Source organism: Phoenix dactylifera, chromosome 4 (genome assembly GCF_009389715.1).
Source record: "Phoenix dactylifera cultivar Barhee BC4 chromosome 4, palm_55x_up_171113_PBpolish2nd_filt_p, whole genome shotgun sequence".
Taxonomy (NCBI): domain Eukaryota; kingdom Viridiplantae; phylum Streptophyta; class Magnoliopsida; order Arecales; family Arecaceae; genus Phoenix; species Phoenix dactylifera.
Genome location: NC_052395.1, coordinates 18,238,186 through 18,255,929, shown reverse-complemented (window position 1 = coordinate 18,255,929; position 17,744 = coordinate 18,238,186). Strand labels below are relative to the sequence as shown.

The window sequence follows — 17,744 nt, the reverse complement described above, 5'->3', positions numbered from 1 at the left end:
TACGGGATAGCGCCTCGGATTCTCCGAGGCGTGTGAAAGGCGTGATCCTGGGGAGCGGGGGTTTCGTGCCTGCATGACGTTCGCGGGCCATGCAGATTCGGAGCATTTTACTAATTCTATTCATTTATTTATTTTCGATAAAACCGGAGATAAAAAAGAAGAAACCGAAGAGTGAGGGAGAAGTGAAGTGACGAGGAGAAAGACTATAAAAGAGTCCAAACGAGTTTATCTTCTGAACGTCCGTATTATATAAATTATGCGGGAATTAGATCTGCCGTGAGTTCAGTCTGCCGGCGGGAGAGAATGGGATCGCTCGGAGAGTATTATACGGACGGGAGAGCCAAGTGTTGGCGCATAGGCTTTTTATGAGAGTACTTTGAGCATGTTGTTGTTGGTTCCGTTCGTTGAATGAAAAAGACGGGGAGTACAGCGTGTCGGTTACATAGAGTGAAACGAACGAGATGGGTTCTGGTCACCTCCAGCCGGTACAATATCCTCGATAAGCACGCCGCTCCTGGGGTAGCGCATGCGGAGGTCACGGAGCCTCAATTCTAGAGTCACTATTGCTGCAGCGGTCACGGCTTTGGCTCCCGTTTATGAGTTTGTTTGATGCAACCATTAAGTTTAAAATCAATTTCATAGGACGTAGACGATGTTTTATGAAGCAGTGTACTATAGTTAGCAAGAGCTCACCCAGCCAACTCGGACCTTAGATTATTATTATTATTATTATTATTATTTTTTGTACAACGGCATCTCATCTATAACAGATGCAGATGAGGCCGATAAAATTATAAAATAAAAGGTTACATAAAGGTTTTGGCACGAACCTACCATCCAACTAAATAAATTTATGAGAATAATGGATCGCAAAGAAGACAATTTAGTAAAAAATTCCGTTTGCCTCTCTATATATGTATGAGGCTTGATAGGAGTAGTACTTCAATAATCTGTAAATTTCATGGATCAGCTGTGCCTCTCCGATTTCGAATCGAGCCAACCACCGTGGCCAGTAGTTTTGAAAGCAAAAAAATACCGTTAACCCATGTCGCTCAGTTGATGGTACCCTTTACGTAAGAAAGGACCGAGGACACCGGACCGAATCAAGAGTGGGAATAGGAATAATGCTCGCGCTCGCGGTATTTAATGCGTCATGATGCGATCGAAGAAACGAGGGTGACAAGAAAAGGGAGGTGAGCGCACCGCGATCGGTGGGAGCCGGGGGCGAGAAAAAAAAAGCGAAAAGCGTGAGAAGCGACGACGCCAAGACAAAGGCGAAAACACCGTCGCATGCCCATTTCTCTTCTCCTCCGGTTTTCCTAAAAAAAGCCCCTTTTTATTCCTTTCGCTCGCTTCGATTCCTTCTACCCTTCACAAACCCCACCTCAAGCCCCCGGCACCCACTCTCTCATGATTCGAAGAAGAAATCACAGCATCCCCTCTTCTCCCTCTCTCTGTCCTGAAGACCTCTTCTAGGGTTTGCGTCCGGCCGTCCCTCGGTCTTCGTCGTCTCGTCTCGTCTCGTCTTGTCTCCATGTCGTCGTCTTCGTCGGCGCCGACGCCGACGCCCAAGATCTGCTTCAACTCCCACTGCAAGGAGCCGAAATCGGAGGGCCCTCGAAGGAAAGGGTGGCGGCTCCGCTCTGGCGAGTTCGCCGACCTCTGCGATCGCTGCTTGTATGCTCTCTCTCTCTCTCTCTCTCCTCTCTCTCCCCACGTGCGAATTGTTCTATGAGTTCATTACTGCGTTTGATCTTGGCAAGCTTTCTTGATTTGTTATTTGTTGCGTTTCTTGATGGATTTTGTTGTAACGTTCCACTGGAAGACACTGTGCTTCACATAAAAATTCGTTCTTGAATTCGTTTTCAGTCGGCTCTGAGGTTTATTGAGGATTTGTGGATTGTTTTTGACGTGATTACCGCTGGAGTTGGAGTTCTGTTGTTACGAATAGGCTTCGATCGTTAACCGATTTAACTCTCAGCGTGAAATCAATTGCTTTTCCTCGTGTTCTTCTTTGTTTTCTCGTGCATGTTTTTGGATCTGATCAATTTTGAAGCGAGTGAATTTTAGAGGATTAGTATGATTCAAAAGTTTGAAACTTTTCTTGTCCGATTGCCACGTGGAACGTGGAAATTCGGTAGAGAATCACGTATTATGAAACGAGGACGTGAATTGGTTCATATTCTTGTGCTGCTGTTTTACTCGATCGATGATTCCTTCGCAACATTATCTCGTGTCCATGTCTGCCTTTAGTTCCGCGTATGAGCAAGGAAGCTTCTGTGAAACGTTTCACTCAGATGCTGCTGGTTGGAGGAATTGCGAGACCTGTGGAAAGGTTAGAGGAGAAATCTCCCGTGACTCTTTTAATAAATCAACGGCTTCCTATCAATCTAGCATGCGGATGCATGGAATTGCTCGTGTAGTGAATATGAAACGAATAATGTAGCTATTCAAGCGATCTGTGTACTCATTGGGATGTCATGTTGCAGAGAGCACATTGCGGATGTATAGTATCAACCTCAGCTTATGTGCTTCTTGATGCTGGAGGAGTTGAGTGCTTTGCATGCGCCAGAAAATCTGTTGTAATGGTAAGCAATGAACCTGATGTCCTTCAAATTGTTGTGGAATGTTTGAGCCTCCTGTCATCTTATCTTTACAAGCTGAGGACATACCATTGCTGTTATTCTTCAATTCCCTGATGACTACAAGAATTGTTTATTCTGCATTCTAGCATGTTCTCATGACAATAATACTAGTTAAAACTAACGAATTTGTTCCTCTTAAAATTGTTAGGTTTGCATTTACTGCTGGTGAAAGGTTACTTTGCTGCTTTTCACATATGAGTGTCAAAACAAACAGTAGGCCTTACCTCGTCGATTCGGATTCTGCCATATGAATCCATATTTTCTTTTGTTTTTTGTTGAAAATCGAGACAAAAGTTGGAAGATTTATGTGCCCCCCCTCCTCTCTTCAACCATTCAACCCATTCTATGGCATAAGTAAGGAACATCCAAAACATTTGTGATTTATATTTCAATGGTGCAGGTCTCATATTGAATGGCCAATCACTTATTTGCATTTATAGGGTTCAAGTTTGAGGCCTTTTCCTGATGGGATTTTGTGTGTGTAGTGTGTGCCTGTGTGTGTGATAGAGAGAGTGTGTGTGTGCCTGTGTGTGTGATAGAGATAGATAGAGAGAGAGAATCACAGATGATGTAAATATAGGGGCATATGTAACAACTGGTGAGTGAACTAGACCCTATGTCTAGGTGTTCTAGAGAGTAGTGCTCCCCATTATCTTCTTACAGTGCAGATTGTTGGCACGGACGAGGCATCCCACTAAACTTGTGGTAGTAAGTGTCCGTATAAACAATGAAAGATTGATGGGCAAAACTTTTTGGATGATGGTGATCATGAAGAGTTGATGCTCAAAAGGGGAAGTTGCTGAGTTGGATTCTAAGTAAATAAGTGTGACTATTTTGAGTTTGTTGTCATAGGGCTTTAAGTACTTGTCACGCCCCCAACCCGAGATCGTGAACTAAGGGTCGTAGCAACCGCTGCATAGTCATAGGAAACTCTCTCCACAAGCATGTATGACATCTCATCAGGATATCATAAAGCAAATAGCGAATATTTAAATTTTAATTTAAATAACCAGAACTAAATTTTAATGTCTTAAAGAACCAACAATATTCAAAAAAAATTTTCATCAAACTCTAGTTGAATCTTGATCTAAATTAAAGATGTCAAATTCGGCCTCTAGTCACTCTTTGAATCATAACCCCATGCCATCTTAGCTCTCAAAGTCTATAAAAATAGTAAGATATGGAATAATGAGCTAGACAACTCAGTAATCAATAAACATTTGGAGTCTTCAACCAAATTAATCAGATAATAAATTAAATAATTATTTATAGAAAATAAGCACCCAAAATTTATCAATTCAAAATCAAATTTAGATATGCAGTATTATCAAAACATTATGCATGCCAAATTCAATCTTACTCAATATCATTTGTTTTCATAAATTCAAATTCTTTCAAATCATCAAATTCATCTTGACAACCATGAACTATAACCATATTTATATCCTATGGTTAGGCTAGAATATGAGCTCAGTAATAATCAAAGTGCCAATATATAATCCTCTACTGGCAGGGTATCGATATACCAATGTATAACCCCCATTGGCAGAGTATCGATATGTCAATGTATAACCTTCATTGGCAGTGTGCCAACATATAATCCCTACTGGCAGTGCGCCAACGTATAATCTTTACTGACAGGGTATCGATGTACCATCGCATATCCCTCACTAGCGGGGTATTGATGTACCAGCGCATAGTGGAGTATTGATGTATCAGTGCATAACTCCCATCCCACTAGCGGAGTATTGATATACCAACGCATAACCTCTACTGATAGGGTGTCGATATACCAGCACATAATCCCCACTGACGAAGTATCGATATATAATCGGACTCAATATTATTTTGAATCAAACTCTTTCCATAAATCGATTTCATGATCCAAATCGAAAATACAAAAAAAATCATCCGATATCGATTTAATTAAACATAATCCATAGTAAAATCAATACACTCGATCATGCATCAATTAATATTTTATAATAGGAGATGTTCAACAAATAAATATTATGCTTTAAGTTCATAAATCACAAATAATATGATCAATCGAATGAGTTCAATATTTCCAACATAGTATTCCGAAATAAAGCATATTCAGTAATAAAATACTATCATCAATAGTATGATTCAAATTAATTAATATAATAATCTTTTAATTTGTCGATAAATCTAGAAAAAGAGTCACATTACTTAATCTTGCAAGCGAAACGAAATTACAGATCCAAATAATTCCAAAAATTTCTCTTAGAACTTAAGACTTCAGCGAGCGCTTAACTGAAATCTCCGATGAGTACCATGAGCTAAGGCCATTGGAAGTCAAGAGGAGGAGAAGGATCTGACGGTGCTCTAGCGGTGGTAATCAGCAAAACCTGTCGTTGATGAGGCGAAAAGTGCTGTGGGGGTCTTTACATAGCCGTTGGAGGCTAGGTTTCCTAGCTCCCGTAGGAAATCAAGATAGAGGAGTCTATCTCCTACTCCAAGTCAAACAGGGTCTTATCCTTTTTTTTTCATCTCCTACTCCAAGTTGAATAGCGCTGTATCCTTTTTTTTTCCGTCTCCCACTTCAACTCTTACATCTAGTTTGGTCAAGTGAATTGGGCCTAGATCCTTATTAGCTGGGCTGGGTGTTATAGTATCAATCTTGCATGCAAATGTAAAAAATTGTGGTTTCTAAAGTTAAGAGTTATGACGACTTTGCTGTTGGATTGATGTGACCTTGTTTGTGGAAATGGTTACAAATGCATGTTAAGTTCCCTTTAAGAAAATTTCGTCATGTTACCTGTTACAACTTCTACAATCATTCCTTTGTTAAGAAACTTTAACTACTTAAATGATGTCCGAAAGGTTTTACATCAAATCTCCAATCAAGATTTTATGCATGGTTTCACTGACTAAATCTTAATTTCTCCTATTCTGCTATACTACAAAATCTCATTTATATTTTACATCGTACTCTTCTCTAATCAATAAGTCATGTTAATGGCATCTGTCAAATGTTCCTTATTTCTTGATGCCACTAATCTTTATTTTGTTGGATGCTCGTGAAGCCTCAGGCACCAAATCAGATGTGGCCATCCCCTTTGGTCAAGCCTCCACAAATATCTGAGAGGAAAGATTTTGCTATTAAAAGCTGGAAACAGATGACTGGTCCGTTTCCTGGACAGTGGCGTCAAGCACCCCATATTTGGAATGCTTCTAGCCTCCAGTCCGATTTGCATCAACGGTTATCATATGAATTCGACAGACCTAATAACTCCGAAAGAATGATTTCTGGAGGACGCAATTCTATCACGGCACAAGAGAAGAAATTTGAAGATCTGCCTGAAAAATTAGGCTCTAGCAGCCTTAATCATGTCACACGAGATAGATATGCTAATGGAAACGCTGCTCTGGATCCAGTTTCTGCATTTAATATATATCAAAGAGAAGAAGGAAGTGCTGATGGCCTGCAGGATCGTGGCCACCTTGTTGGGGAAAATGATCCTGTGTCTACAAGAAAAGCAGGGATTTCAGATCCTTGTTCAACCAGTTCTGCAGTTAATCTTGAAACACATCCGAATTCAGGTGTAAATTCAGTCCCATCATCCATTTTAAAGGAGGATCCATCATCTCTGCTGATTGGCTTGGCTGCACAATTTCCATCACCAAATGGTGCAAAGGATCCGTCTAGGGTTTCAACGACTCATCCACAAAGACAAACAGCTCCGCCATTATCGAAACAATTTTGCCCTCTCAATGGGATTGATGGTGAACTACAAGCTCAAATGCGCAATGGAAGGCCTCGAGTAGATCCCCGAGCACGGACACAGTTACTTCCTCGTTATTGGCCTAGGATAACGGATCAAGAGCTACAACAGATATCTGGAGAGTATCCATTGCCCCCATCATCGTTTCATTGCATGTTTGATTTGGCTTTTATTTAGAGATTAAGTCTTAAACATTTGCACCCTGCTAGGGACAAGTTTATGGTTATTTTGCGACAACCTTCTATTAAGGAAGCTTGTCCTTAACCTTAATTTAAGTTCGAACTCTGTCATCACGCCATTGTTCGAAAAGATGTTAAGTGCTAGCGATGCTGGAAGGATTGGACGTCTAGTGCTGCCAAAAAAATGTGCTGAGGTGAGTCCTTAAACATTGCCAAACCTTCTATATATGAGATTTGATTGAGCTATGAATGCAGTCACTGTTAATATGTTATATGCATGACTTATTTCTCCAATACCCTGGCTGTTCTTTTCAACTAAAAGCCCTTCCAGTTTGCAGAAATCTGAAACATTGCTTGCTTTCCATGTTATCGGTTAATGATTGATGTACTGCTGCTGTTTTATGATTTCATTGTGATATGAAAACAAATTTTAAGTCATTTACTTTCTTAATCCTTTTGTGGACACTTTAAATTAACTATCACCATCTGTCATTGTCATTTTTAAGAATTGCTATCCGTAGCTTTGTCCTACAAATTTTTGAACGCCTTCATCATTGCTTCTCATACAAGGTCTTATTTCCCATGGCTTAATATGCTTTATATATTTTATGTATCTTTACTCTGTCTTTACTTTAGTTCTCTTTAGTTATCCCTTCTTTGTTGTGGATCTGGATCTCTCCAAACTATTTGAGTCTGATGTGAGGTGTGGTTTGAATTTCACTGGTAGGTATTTCAACAAAGCTGCAATTCTTAGTTTTTTATTTACTCTTCAACATAACACATATAGCCGTATGGAAAGCATGATCAGGAAAAATGGAAAAAAGGGATGAAATTTTAAAAGGATACAATACTTTTACAAGGGTATGGATTAAGAATTCATCAGCAAATCAAAACTATAATTTTGAGGTTTGTATATAAAGACTATGTTAAAGTCCATCTTCAAAGTGGCTTGTTGAACGGCTTGTGAAGTTGCATGCTACTGCATTGCAATTTAGAGTTAACTAACATTCTAATTACAACCTTTAACTGAACTATTGAACCCCTATCAAATTCACCACTTCACATATATAAATGACCCATCTTTTGTTATTTTTTGTTTTTTTATTTTATTCTAGTTTGGTTTGACATACTGATGCACTGTACTTTGATTGAAAATTAAGGAACTTGCAGTACCGCGCCAACTCCCCTTCTTGTGACTGTGGTGAACCCTTTAGCTTCATCCATTCAATTATTCTTAATTAAAATCTATGATATCGATTGTTCAGGGATTGAATTTTTTCTTCTATACTTTCCCAGATATCTCTTTTTTCAAGGACCTGATATTAAGGTGCATAACAAGTCATATTGAATGCTAATAAGTCGAGATCATCTCATTTTAATAATTTGCACTCTAAACTAAAAGGAACTCTTTCCATATCAATTAATCATTTAAGCCAGGCAAATATGTACTATAAATCATCTCATTGAATAATGTCACAATGCTTTAATATATGTGATTGGCTATTATGTGCAGGCATACTTTCCTGCAATTTCTCAGCCTGAAGGACTGCCTTTAAAAGTTCAGGATGCCAGTGGCAAAGAGTGGGTATTTCAGTTTCGCTTCTGGCCAAACAATAACAGCAGGATGTATGTCTTGGAGGGGGTTACACCGTGTATACAGTCAATGCAATTACAAGCAGGCGACACGGGTATTTATCCATCATCCATTCCAGAACTCTCTCTCTCTCTTTCTCATGTTTTCTATTTCGCAGCCCCTTTGCACTTGAAAACTTTAAATGAGTTCCTCAATTCCCATGCTTCAGTTTACATGCACTGTTATGGTCATGTGGAGTCAGGCACGAGCTTTATCTTCCAATTTTAGACAATTAAATTTATAAAAATTTTCAGACTTACATATTCAGATCATCCTGTAGACATGTTCTTTCATGTATGTTACATGCTCATTTTTATGGATTTTTTTATGATTGGATTACATTTTATACCATAGGAGAAATACAACACATGATTAACATACTTGAGTTCTCATCACATTCAGGTTGGGCTTCGTAATAGCCTTCTAGAATTTTGTTTCTTAAAGCGTTTCACCTTTTACAGTTTTTGATAACTTACACATGCTGTGAGTTATATAGCAGGATGAAATCTGATTTTTGTGCTTATCTTTCCCTATCTCCTCTTCCATTTACATGGATGACAGTTTGGTATGTGTATAGAAATATTTCGCAGCTAAATGGCTTATTGCTTGTTGGTTAAAGTTTTTGATATTGTTTAACCTTTTTTGAATTTGTTTACTAGCTTACACAAATTTTGGATTTACAAGTAGAGACGGTTACAAATGCCTAACCAAGTGGGATGATTCTGTTCAAACTACGAATTTGTATTCTCTGCAGTGACATTTAGTCGGATAGATCCAGAGGGGAAGTTGGTCATGGGATTCCGAAAGGCTTCTAGTGTCTCTGCCGAACAGGTTTGTGATTAAAAATTTTCAAAGCTTTTCAAAAAAAGTTAATATGTGAATTAAGCAACTCTTGTCGTCCTCTTATACTAGCTCTAAAAGCTTTATGCATTGTTTGAACTTTGAACAATCATACGATCTTGTTAGTCATTTTTAATATGCGGTGCCTTCTTGTAGGGATTATTCTGAATCTTCTCTGTTCATGCTTTAATGCATGGATACGTAAAGTAGAAATTTGGAGCAATGCATTCAAAACCATAGTATGCCTACTGTACCGAACCGAACGGTACCAGGCATACTGTATCGAACCAGACGGTACCGAACATACCACACTATACCGGTTCGGAACCAGTACCGGTAGCGTACTAACACTCCGTACGCCAAAAAAACTGCATACCATACCATACCGACACTATGCTAGTGTGGCACCAGTATGGGGTCCGGTACCGTGACGACGAATTTTGTTGAAAACGTACTTCAAAATTGTATCCTCACCTTTTAAATTATCAAGGTGCATATGTATGTTAATGACTCTTATTAGGGAATAGAGATAGTTGGAGCTGTTCCTTTTTTGTTAATATGTGCTCTGTAATCTCTTGATTTCTTTTAAAGCCAATGTATGATTACCTATGTTTGAGAAATTTTAGCTGGAACTAGTTGGTTTTAAAGGACCAACCTTGTCAAAGGTGCAGTAGGTGTTCGTAGATAAAAGTCAATATATTTATTCTATTAAAGATTTTTCTTTTTTGCTTCTTGACAGCATTTTTTCAATTTTGTTACCTTTATTTATAAAGAGAATATAGCCTCTTTTTTTGTGACTGCTAAGAAATTGGTAAGGAGCACATGGAAAGAACTAAAGTTTATCTTTTTACATTTTAGGATTTTAATTTTTCCTCTTTCATATTTGTTGCAGGATACTCAGACAGGTAAAGCCGGCAATGGTTTCTCTACTTCTACTGAGGGTAATAACAAAAATTCAGCTGCGGATTTGAATGCAAATCTTCCTCTTCGACCTCTTAAAGGCAGCACAGAGTCAAGGAACTCAATAAACACAGCAGATCAAGCAACCTGGTCTAAATTTGACAGATCAGGATTCATCCAAAAGGATGGGCCTACTGCCAGATCTTCACATGGCCCTAGTAAAAGGAAAGGTAGCAACCTTGGTTCAAAGAGTAAACGTCTTCGTATTGAAAATGAGGACTCCATGGAGTTGAAGGTAACATGGGAGGAGGCTCAAGAACTGCTCCGGCCACCTCCTAATCATGTTCCAACTATTGTTGTCATTGACGGCATTGAAATTGAGGAATATGAGGTATGCCAGTTCGGAATTCTCAATCCAAATTTTTTGCTAATTTCCTGTAAATGTGTGTAAGCCTTCTATCTACTACAATATATTCTTTTCATCTATGTATTTTTTTTCCTACTTGTGGGTGGTTGACAGATGGGTCTATTTGGTGGGTGTCTGGGCCTTTTTATTCTTCTCCATTTACTCTTTCTTCATTTTGAATCAGGGGCATCAAGTGCCTTGTAACTTTCATTGTCTATTGGCCATTGATCATCTCTTATCTGTCTCTTTTTCGGCCTACTTTATCTTTTCTTTTCCAACATATGTTACCATTTTCAAGAAAATATATCTGACTTGATAATTATTGCTAAACTAACTTTTGTTCTTTGTTTCTTTGCCTGTAAGTTCTCATGCAAAAGGTATGCTGAATGCCAATACTCATGCATGAGTGTGTTGTAAATTTCTTCTCGTGCTATCATTTATTTTACGGCGGATTAATTTTTTGAACTCACCTAGTGGGAATTATACAGTGTGCTTTTGGCTCATGCATTTGTCCCTACAGAAAATATAACAAGATTCTATATAACACTAAAGTTACTGTAATATTCTCTTCGGGTGCTTGTTATGTTGTAATCCATTTCCAGTAATGATTTCTGGCATATGATCCAATCTGGTATTTACGAAACAAGAGTTTGTGGGTGCTTAGTGTTAGATAGGATGGAAGCTGACAGAAAGGGGAGGAAGGAGGTGGTTATGAGGAACGTGCTTAGGTCCATAGTATCTTCCAGAGGCACATATGGGCAAGGTCAGGCTAAATAAATTGGCTTCAATTCTAGGATTTGAGCCAAATAGTCAGCCCATTTGCTAAACAGGCTTCAGTTGATTATAAGAGATGCTTGAAATGGATTTGAAAATTGTAACTAAAAATCTGACCTTTTTAGCTTTTTTGTTGAGTCTATTTATGATGGCTCATGTTTTATTTAATTTTTCTAGACCTATACTAGACTCTCAAAAACTTAGCTATGTTTTTGGGACATGAACTAGAAACATAGGTCCAGATTTTAGGATTAAGATGATGCCACATTAAGTCTGGTCTGACAACCCAAAACTTTCACATAGAAATTTCCAAAAGTTGAGTTATTGCAGTCCTTTTCTCTGAGGCCTTTATTGGATTTTGGGCTTGAAACATTCAAGTAAAACTAGAGTTAAAAATCTATTGCCAAGCAAAACCAAGCGGGCTTATGATGAACTTTTAGAATTGATGCACCATCTTTTTGTTGGTTTATCTTCTTGTTTTTTCCCCTAATGTTATCTTGTTAGAAAAAATCATGGATGAGAGTATTAATTTCTGCATGAATTGAAAATATATGCTTGAAACGGTGCTATTTATGATGTGAAACTTCCACTGGCAGCCTGCACTTGGTCCCTGTTTCACTCGTTTTGGCTATTCCCTTCTATCAACCACCAACTGTTGGTTTTTATCTATAGAGTAGACTTTAATTCATTGATGTGGCTCATACACTTTCGAGAATTTTAGTATTTTCATTTTTTTAATTATATATTGACTTTTTTTGAGAATTTTAGTCTTTTATTTTTTTATTTTGATTATTATATATTTACTTTCATAGTGCTTATGCCTCTTAGGGACTTCAGAATTTCAATTACTGGATCTCACACATGAAGCGCTCTCCTTTTTCTTTACTTAAAAAGTCAAGTGTCTAGGAAATATAGAACCCAAAAAGCTCATGTACCACAATAGCTAAGGAAAAAACTTTTTTTATATTCTCAAATTCTATGTAGAAGAGGTTAAGGATGATTACTCCCAAAAGCCAAACTGATATGTTGTCACCTTTACTGTGCACATTGGCTAGTGATCAGTCTGCCTGTTTATATTATATCATGCACCATTCTATTATTCTGGAAACTTTAGGTTTCCATTGAATGCCTTTCATGATATTGGTGAGGCTTCAAAAGGTATGCAAGCTACCTTAGCCTGCATCTTTCTGTCAGTACTTCCATGTCAGCCATCACATTCACCTTTTTGCCTATGATTTTGCCATGATTGTTATCCTCTCCTTTGCGGGCTCCACACTAGCTCTTGAATTCCTGCCAGCAGTGTAATGATTATCCAGCTTTACCCGTGTTGCCATAAAAGGTGTTGCCATAAAAGGTCTCGTTGATGGGAACATCCCTTTCCGAGCCTTCAGTGTTAATTTCGGCATTAAATATGAGAACAAGGAAGATAGATACCCATGCATACTAGTGATTGGTGGTGAAGAGTCATGCATGGTATATCAATGAGGATGCATCTGAAAACTGAATAGACATTTGTTTTGAATCACTGTAGTTTCATATGTTATATTGTAGGCTAATATGTAAGGATGGTCTGACTTTGATTCGGTTGTCATTAACAGGAAGCACCAGTACTTGGAAAGCGTACATACTTCACCTCTAATCAATCTGGGTAACCTTCACTCTGTTGCCTCTAAGCTTAAATTTTTTTTGGTCTCCCATGCTGACATTTATTATTTTGATTGTGCAGTTGCATTTGCTAGCCTAGAAACATTTTGAATGTGAATTGATGCATTTTTGTAGTAGCTTTAAGATGCAAGAACATGTGAACCCGATACTGTTTATTTGGATAGAAGTGCCTTCTACTATCCTGGCTTGTATAGACTTTGACATTGTCGTTGATTGCCATATTGGTGAATAGTGTTTTGGAGATGATGGTCAAACATATAAATATCAAACTATGGCATACATCTCAAGACATATCTTTGTAAGGTGAAACTAGCGAAATCCCGAAAGATATGAGACATTGATCAATTACTGTCAAACCTTGCTCCCAAATAATTGGCATCTCTCACTCTTCTGGTCAAGGAAATGCTTCTCTCTTGCATAATGTCATTAATCTCAACGACTTTTGTTGCTGGAAGGTTGAAAGGTGGTGCAGGGGTTGGCACATAATGAGCCATTTCTAGCAGTAATGATGATGATATTTGATAAACATAAGTGATGGTGATGTTCAAGGTGCAAAGCCTTTCTGGACTGTTGTACAGTCATATGAACCGCTTGCACTATATAGCAAACTGCAATAAATTTTTAGATTTAGCGAGTTCCACTTTTCATGTTTTCATTCTTAATTAATGCCCTGTTTAATTAGAATTTAGAAGTAACAGAAGATGACATGTGTACTTGGAAGTTTTCATAATTTCACTGGAGCTGCCTTTTCCAATCTGCCACCATATGATGCTATTATACTGATATTATTGTGTTATTCTAATTTTTGCAGATGAGGAAGATATTTTATTTAGTTACCAATGACACACAATTATTTAATGAGAAAACCACTTCTCCTGCAAAGGGATGCTTAATGCACTTTAACATTGTTTTCATAATCGACATGCTATATTATACTCATTATCATTTCATGACTAGTACGCAGCAATTTCTATTCACTTACATTTCTGCTAATAAATGCAAACATCGTGTTTGTCACAACCAGCGATAATTATCAATGGGCTCAGTGTGAGGATTGTTCTAAGTGGCGCAAACTTCCTGCTGACGCAATTCTGCCTTTTGGGTGGACCTGTTCTGATAATAAGTGGGATCCGGAAAGGTGATCTGGAATTCTTTCAACTCTCGAATAAGAGTGTTACATTATCCTTTCCTATGTTTTTTTAACAATTTGGTATCCTGGTTATCTGCGACTGTTAAATGCATCCAAACTTAGATTCAGTGATTTAAACTGTCATATTTCCTGTGGTTTAATACCTATTATAGGTTGTATTTGAGGAGTAATTATTATGAAGAGATTTAGGTAGGTGGCTTTGGTCTCCTTTTCCATCAGAAAAAAAATCATGAGGAGCTTGCTTAGTTGTCTACTCAGCACCAGATGATTCTTTCTTTGCTTTTCTTTACCAATCAGTCACCAACAGGCAGTGAATTGTGTTACTTGAGAGAAAAAGCAGATCATAATCATCAGCTTCCATATTGATTCTTATCTGATCTATTTGTATTTGATAGTTATTCATGCTTGTATGTGGGTTGATTTGGAGAAGGAATTTGCTCTAAAGAATCTACCTCAAGGAGGGTTAAATAAAAAGATTTTGCAGTGCCAATTAACTAATTTAAATTTTTGTTATTTCTTGTATTGCAAATGGCATTTCAAACTACTTATAAGACTTCACATAAGTTACAACCAAGATTTGATCATGACCGTTGATTAACTGCAATTAAGTCCAGTAATCTACAGATAGGATTGCTCCTTTTTTGCTTGGCTTTATAAAACTAATGAGCAGAACCCATGAAACACAATTTTCCTAAATTCCAGGATGCATATCTTGGAAACCGAGGAAAACTCTGTAAATGCTTCTATATACTTTTTTGTTTCTGTCTTCTGTTTACTCTTGCTTAAATTCTATTTTGTCTCTCTCTGCTTTTACAGGTCTTCGTGCTCATCTGCTCAAGAGTTAAGTCTTGAACAACTAGCAAATTTGATCCCTATTAAAACTGGTATGGACAACTTTAGCGTGACAAGTTTTTGATGCTAATATCTCTTTTTAACATTGGCATTTACTATATGCTTTTTGTTCACTAAAAGGTTTGCTACAGCTAGTTCACACATAGACGCGCACACACAGAGAGATGTGTACAATGCCCAAATTATCTGAATGCTTTCATTTATTCACATCAATTCAAAGGGAAGAAGCATTTTTGATTTCTTGTAACTCAATCATGGTATTAAATGCACAAGAATAGGTGGCATATTTGATGCCTTGTTTAAGTACAAGAATACCCTTATCCCTTTCTGGTGCTTGGTAAGAAAGGTAGGATAATGAGGCATCTGGTCTTTTATCTCCCCCACTTGTATTATAAGCCTGAATAGATAGATAGATAGACAGACAGACAGTCAGGCATTTAACTTTGTTTTAGTCTTTCCGAAAGATCATTTCTTTTTGATGTGTACAGGTTTCCAGGAAGTACAATACCTCGAAAGTTTAGTCCATACCTAGAAAGCCTAAAAACTAAACTGCAACTTCGATGGTTAATATTCAAATTTAAAGTTAATTTTTTAAAACCTCCTCTTTTTCTTTTCCCTTTTTTTTCATCAGACATATTGTCCACATGCCACCAGGAAGTTCAACTCGGAACCTCTCTGCTGAGACGGGTGCCAACGAGCTGAAATAAATCTGGTTGGCATGCTATGTTTTCAACTTTATCAATCTAATCTTTGACCTTGAATTTATTTTGGTGTTTTGCAGGTGCTTCCAAGAGGTCCAAGGTTAAAGTAGAAGCTGACAACATTGAAGTTTCGGATGGGCTTGACACGCTTGCTAACCTTGCCATTCTTGGTGAGGGAGAAGCCCTACCCACTTCTTCTCAGCCTACAACGAAGCATCCACGACACCGGCCTGGCTGCACCTGCATCGTATGCATTCAGCCACCAAGTGGCAAGGGCCCCAAGCACAAGCAGACATGCACATGCAATGTATGTCTCACGGTCAAACGCCGTTTCAGAACCCTCATGCTAAGGCGTGAAAAGCGTCAGTCAGAGAAGGAAGCTGAGGCTGCTCGCAAGCAGCAGCAGCTCATCCAATCACCAGAGATGTTGCCTCCCTTGGGGAGTGATCCATCATCAGCTGGTCCGAGTATCTCGAGTTCTCCTCAGAAAGCAGTGGTGAATAATGATGGAGTAGAGGAGGGATCCGAGTATAGAAAAACATCATCTTCTCCTCTTAAGGCCCAGATTGATCTGAACATTCAGCCAGAGCGGGAGGAAGAACCATCACCAAAATCGGATGCTGGTGGGATGATGAAGCTCCTCAGAGATGCTGCATCTTAGTCATACTGTGATAATGGAAATAGAAGAGGCCAGTGATCCTGGTCAGAACAGATGGCAATGTGACCGAGATCATGGCATAGTTTAAACTTGATGCTGGCCCTCACAATTTGGACCGCCAGGTCTCAATTCATGCCCCTTTTGTCTTACAAACTGGGCACTGGTGAGAATGGTGGCACCCTTCAGTTTTGCTTCAAACTCACCATTATTCTGCTCGTCAAAGTCATTGCCTCCATAACTTTGTTCAAACCATCCATCTATTCTGACCAGACAGCCTTGTGTTCATAAGTTCTAGAAGTTGGTCAGGATTCTGGTCCTAAGACATGCATTTTTTTTTGCGCCTCATGTTGTTGCTTCTTTTCTCGACAGCGGAGGAATATGATGAGAAGTTCCAAACCTTTAGCTTGCAAGGTGATGGTAAATCCAGAAATGATCCTGGAGAAGTTTTACTTTGTTGTTAGAAAGGCCACATGTTAGTTGTGGATAACTGTTCGCAGATAGAAATGAAATTTCGTGACTAACAATGAGGCATGAGTTTCCCAATGGGTGTTTACAGGTTTCCGTGGTGAATCTTACAGCTATTGTAGCCGTAAAACAGTATTCTCTCTTTTTTGTTGAGAGTCTACTATTTGCAAGTATTTTGTGTGTTCAACTTAGATGCGAATGTTGGTGTATTTTGTGTATGAAATGGATCATAGTAGGAGCTTTGAGATCTGATGATTCACTGATGCCAATGCTGTCAAAAGTTTGAGAAATATATGACGTCGTTCCAGCAGATGGATCATTTTTTTTATTTGAAGATGAGGTTTGCATGAAATGTACGGTGATAAGCTAGTGGGATATTTATGTTTTCAAAGAAAGCAATGAGAGGCAAGCATGGAGCAGCTGGTGCTGATATTTATATTACAGGTATCAGCATCGGGATGTGAGATTATGTAGGAGGCTCGAGCCGGTATTTAAATGGTTTCGCTTCATGAATGCAGGCTGCTACGCTGCAATGATTAAGAACATGCCGCATTACCTTTGCTACGCCGTGGGCAGGCTCGCTTTTTTAGAAAAAAATTGTTGTGTTAAAAACAAATTTGGGGAGTGATAGTATGAACTGAAACAGTGAATTCATGGAGCCAAGCATGCGTAGATTAGCCATGCTCCAGGATTTACTCCTGTAGGTTACAGAAAATGGATGCATGGATTGATTTAGATAGATGCGTGATTTAATATGTAGCTTTATTAATTCAAGTATATATTTGAAACCCAATATTCTGATTATGCCGAGATTATGGGGAACTTTTGAGTGTGATATCTAGGTTACTAATGTCGCTTGTTTTCCTTAGGCCAAAATTATGAAGGGCATCAATGATTTTCCTCAATTTTGGGCCTCAAAATGTAATGGCTGCAATTCCCTAATGGAGCATGTGGGGATCCAAATGGGATCGTTAAGATGATTTTAAATCATTAGTAATTCTTGCCTAGAGGTAATTCAATACCCGGTGATATAAGATCATCGTATTTAGTATGCTATATTTCAATAATTAAAGATTTTCGGACATCCACAAGTAACATATTTGGTGTTCTATGAGAATCTAAAATCT

The 17,744-nt window shown here is 38.3% G+C and overlaps 1 protein-coding gene across 1 annotated transcript; it reads left to right on the top strand.

Moving 5' to 3' along the window:
- The first annotated feature begins 1,415 nt into the window (after nt 1-1,415).
- On the top strand, nt 1,416-16,951 carry LOC103719339 (B3 domain-containing protein Os07g0563300-like). Its single transcript, XM_008808538.4, has 12 exons — nt 1,416-1,677; nt 2,254-2,335; nt 2,490-2,588; nt 5,696-6,516; nt 6,671-6,767; nt 8,087-8,261; nt 8,961-9,037; nt 9,939-10,337; nt 12,725-12,774; nt 13,816-13,929; nt 14,758-14,825; nt 15,575-16,951. Exons 1-12 carry the CDS (start codon nt 1,535-1,537, stop codon nt 16,153-16,155), a joined length of 2,706 nt encoding a protein of 901 aa, XP_008806760.2. The 5' UTR covers nt 1,416-1,534; the 3' UTR covers nt 16,156-16,951.
- Nucleotides 16,952-17,744: the final 793 nt, after the last annotated feature.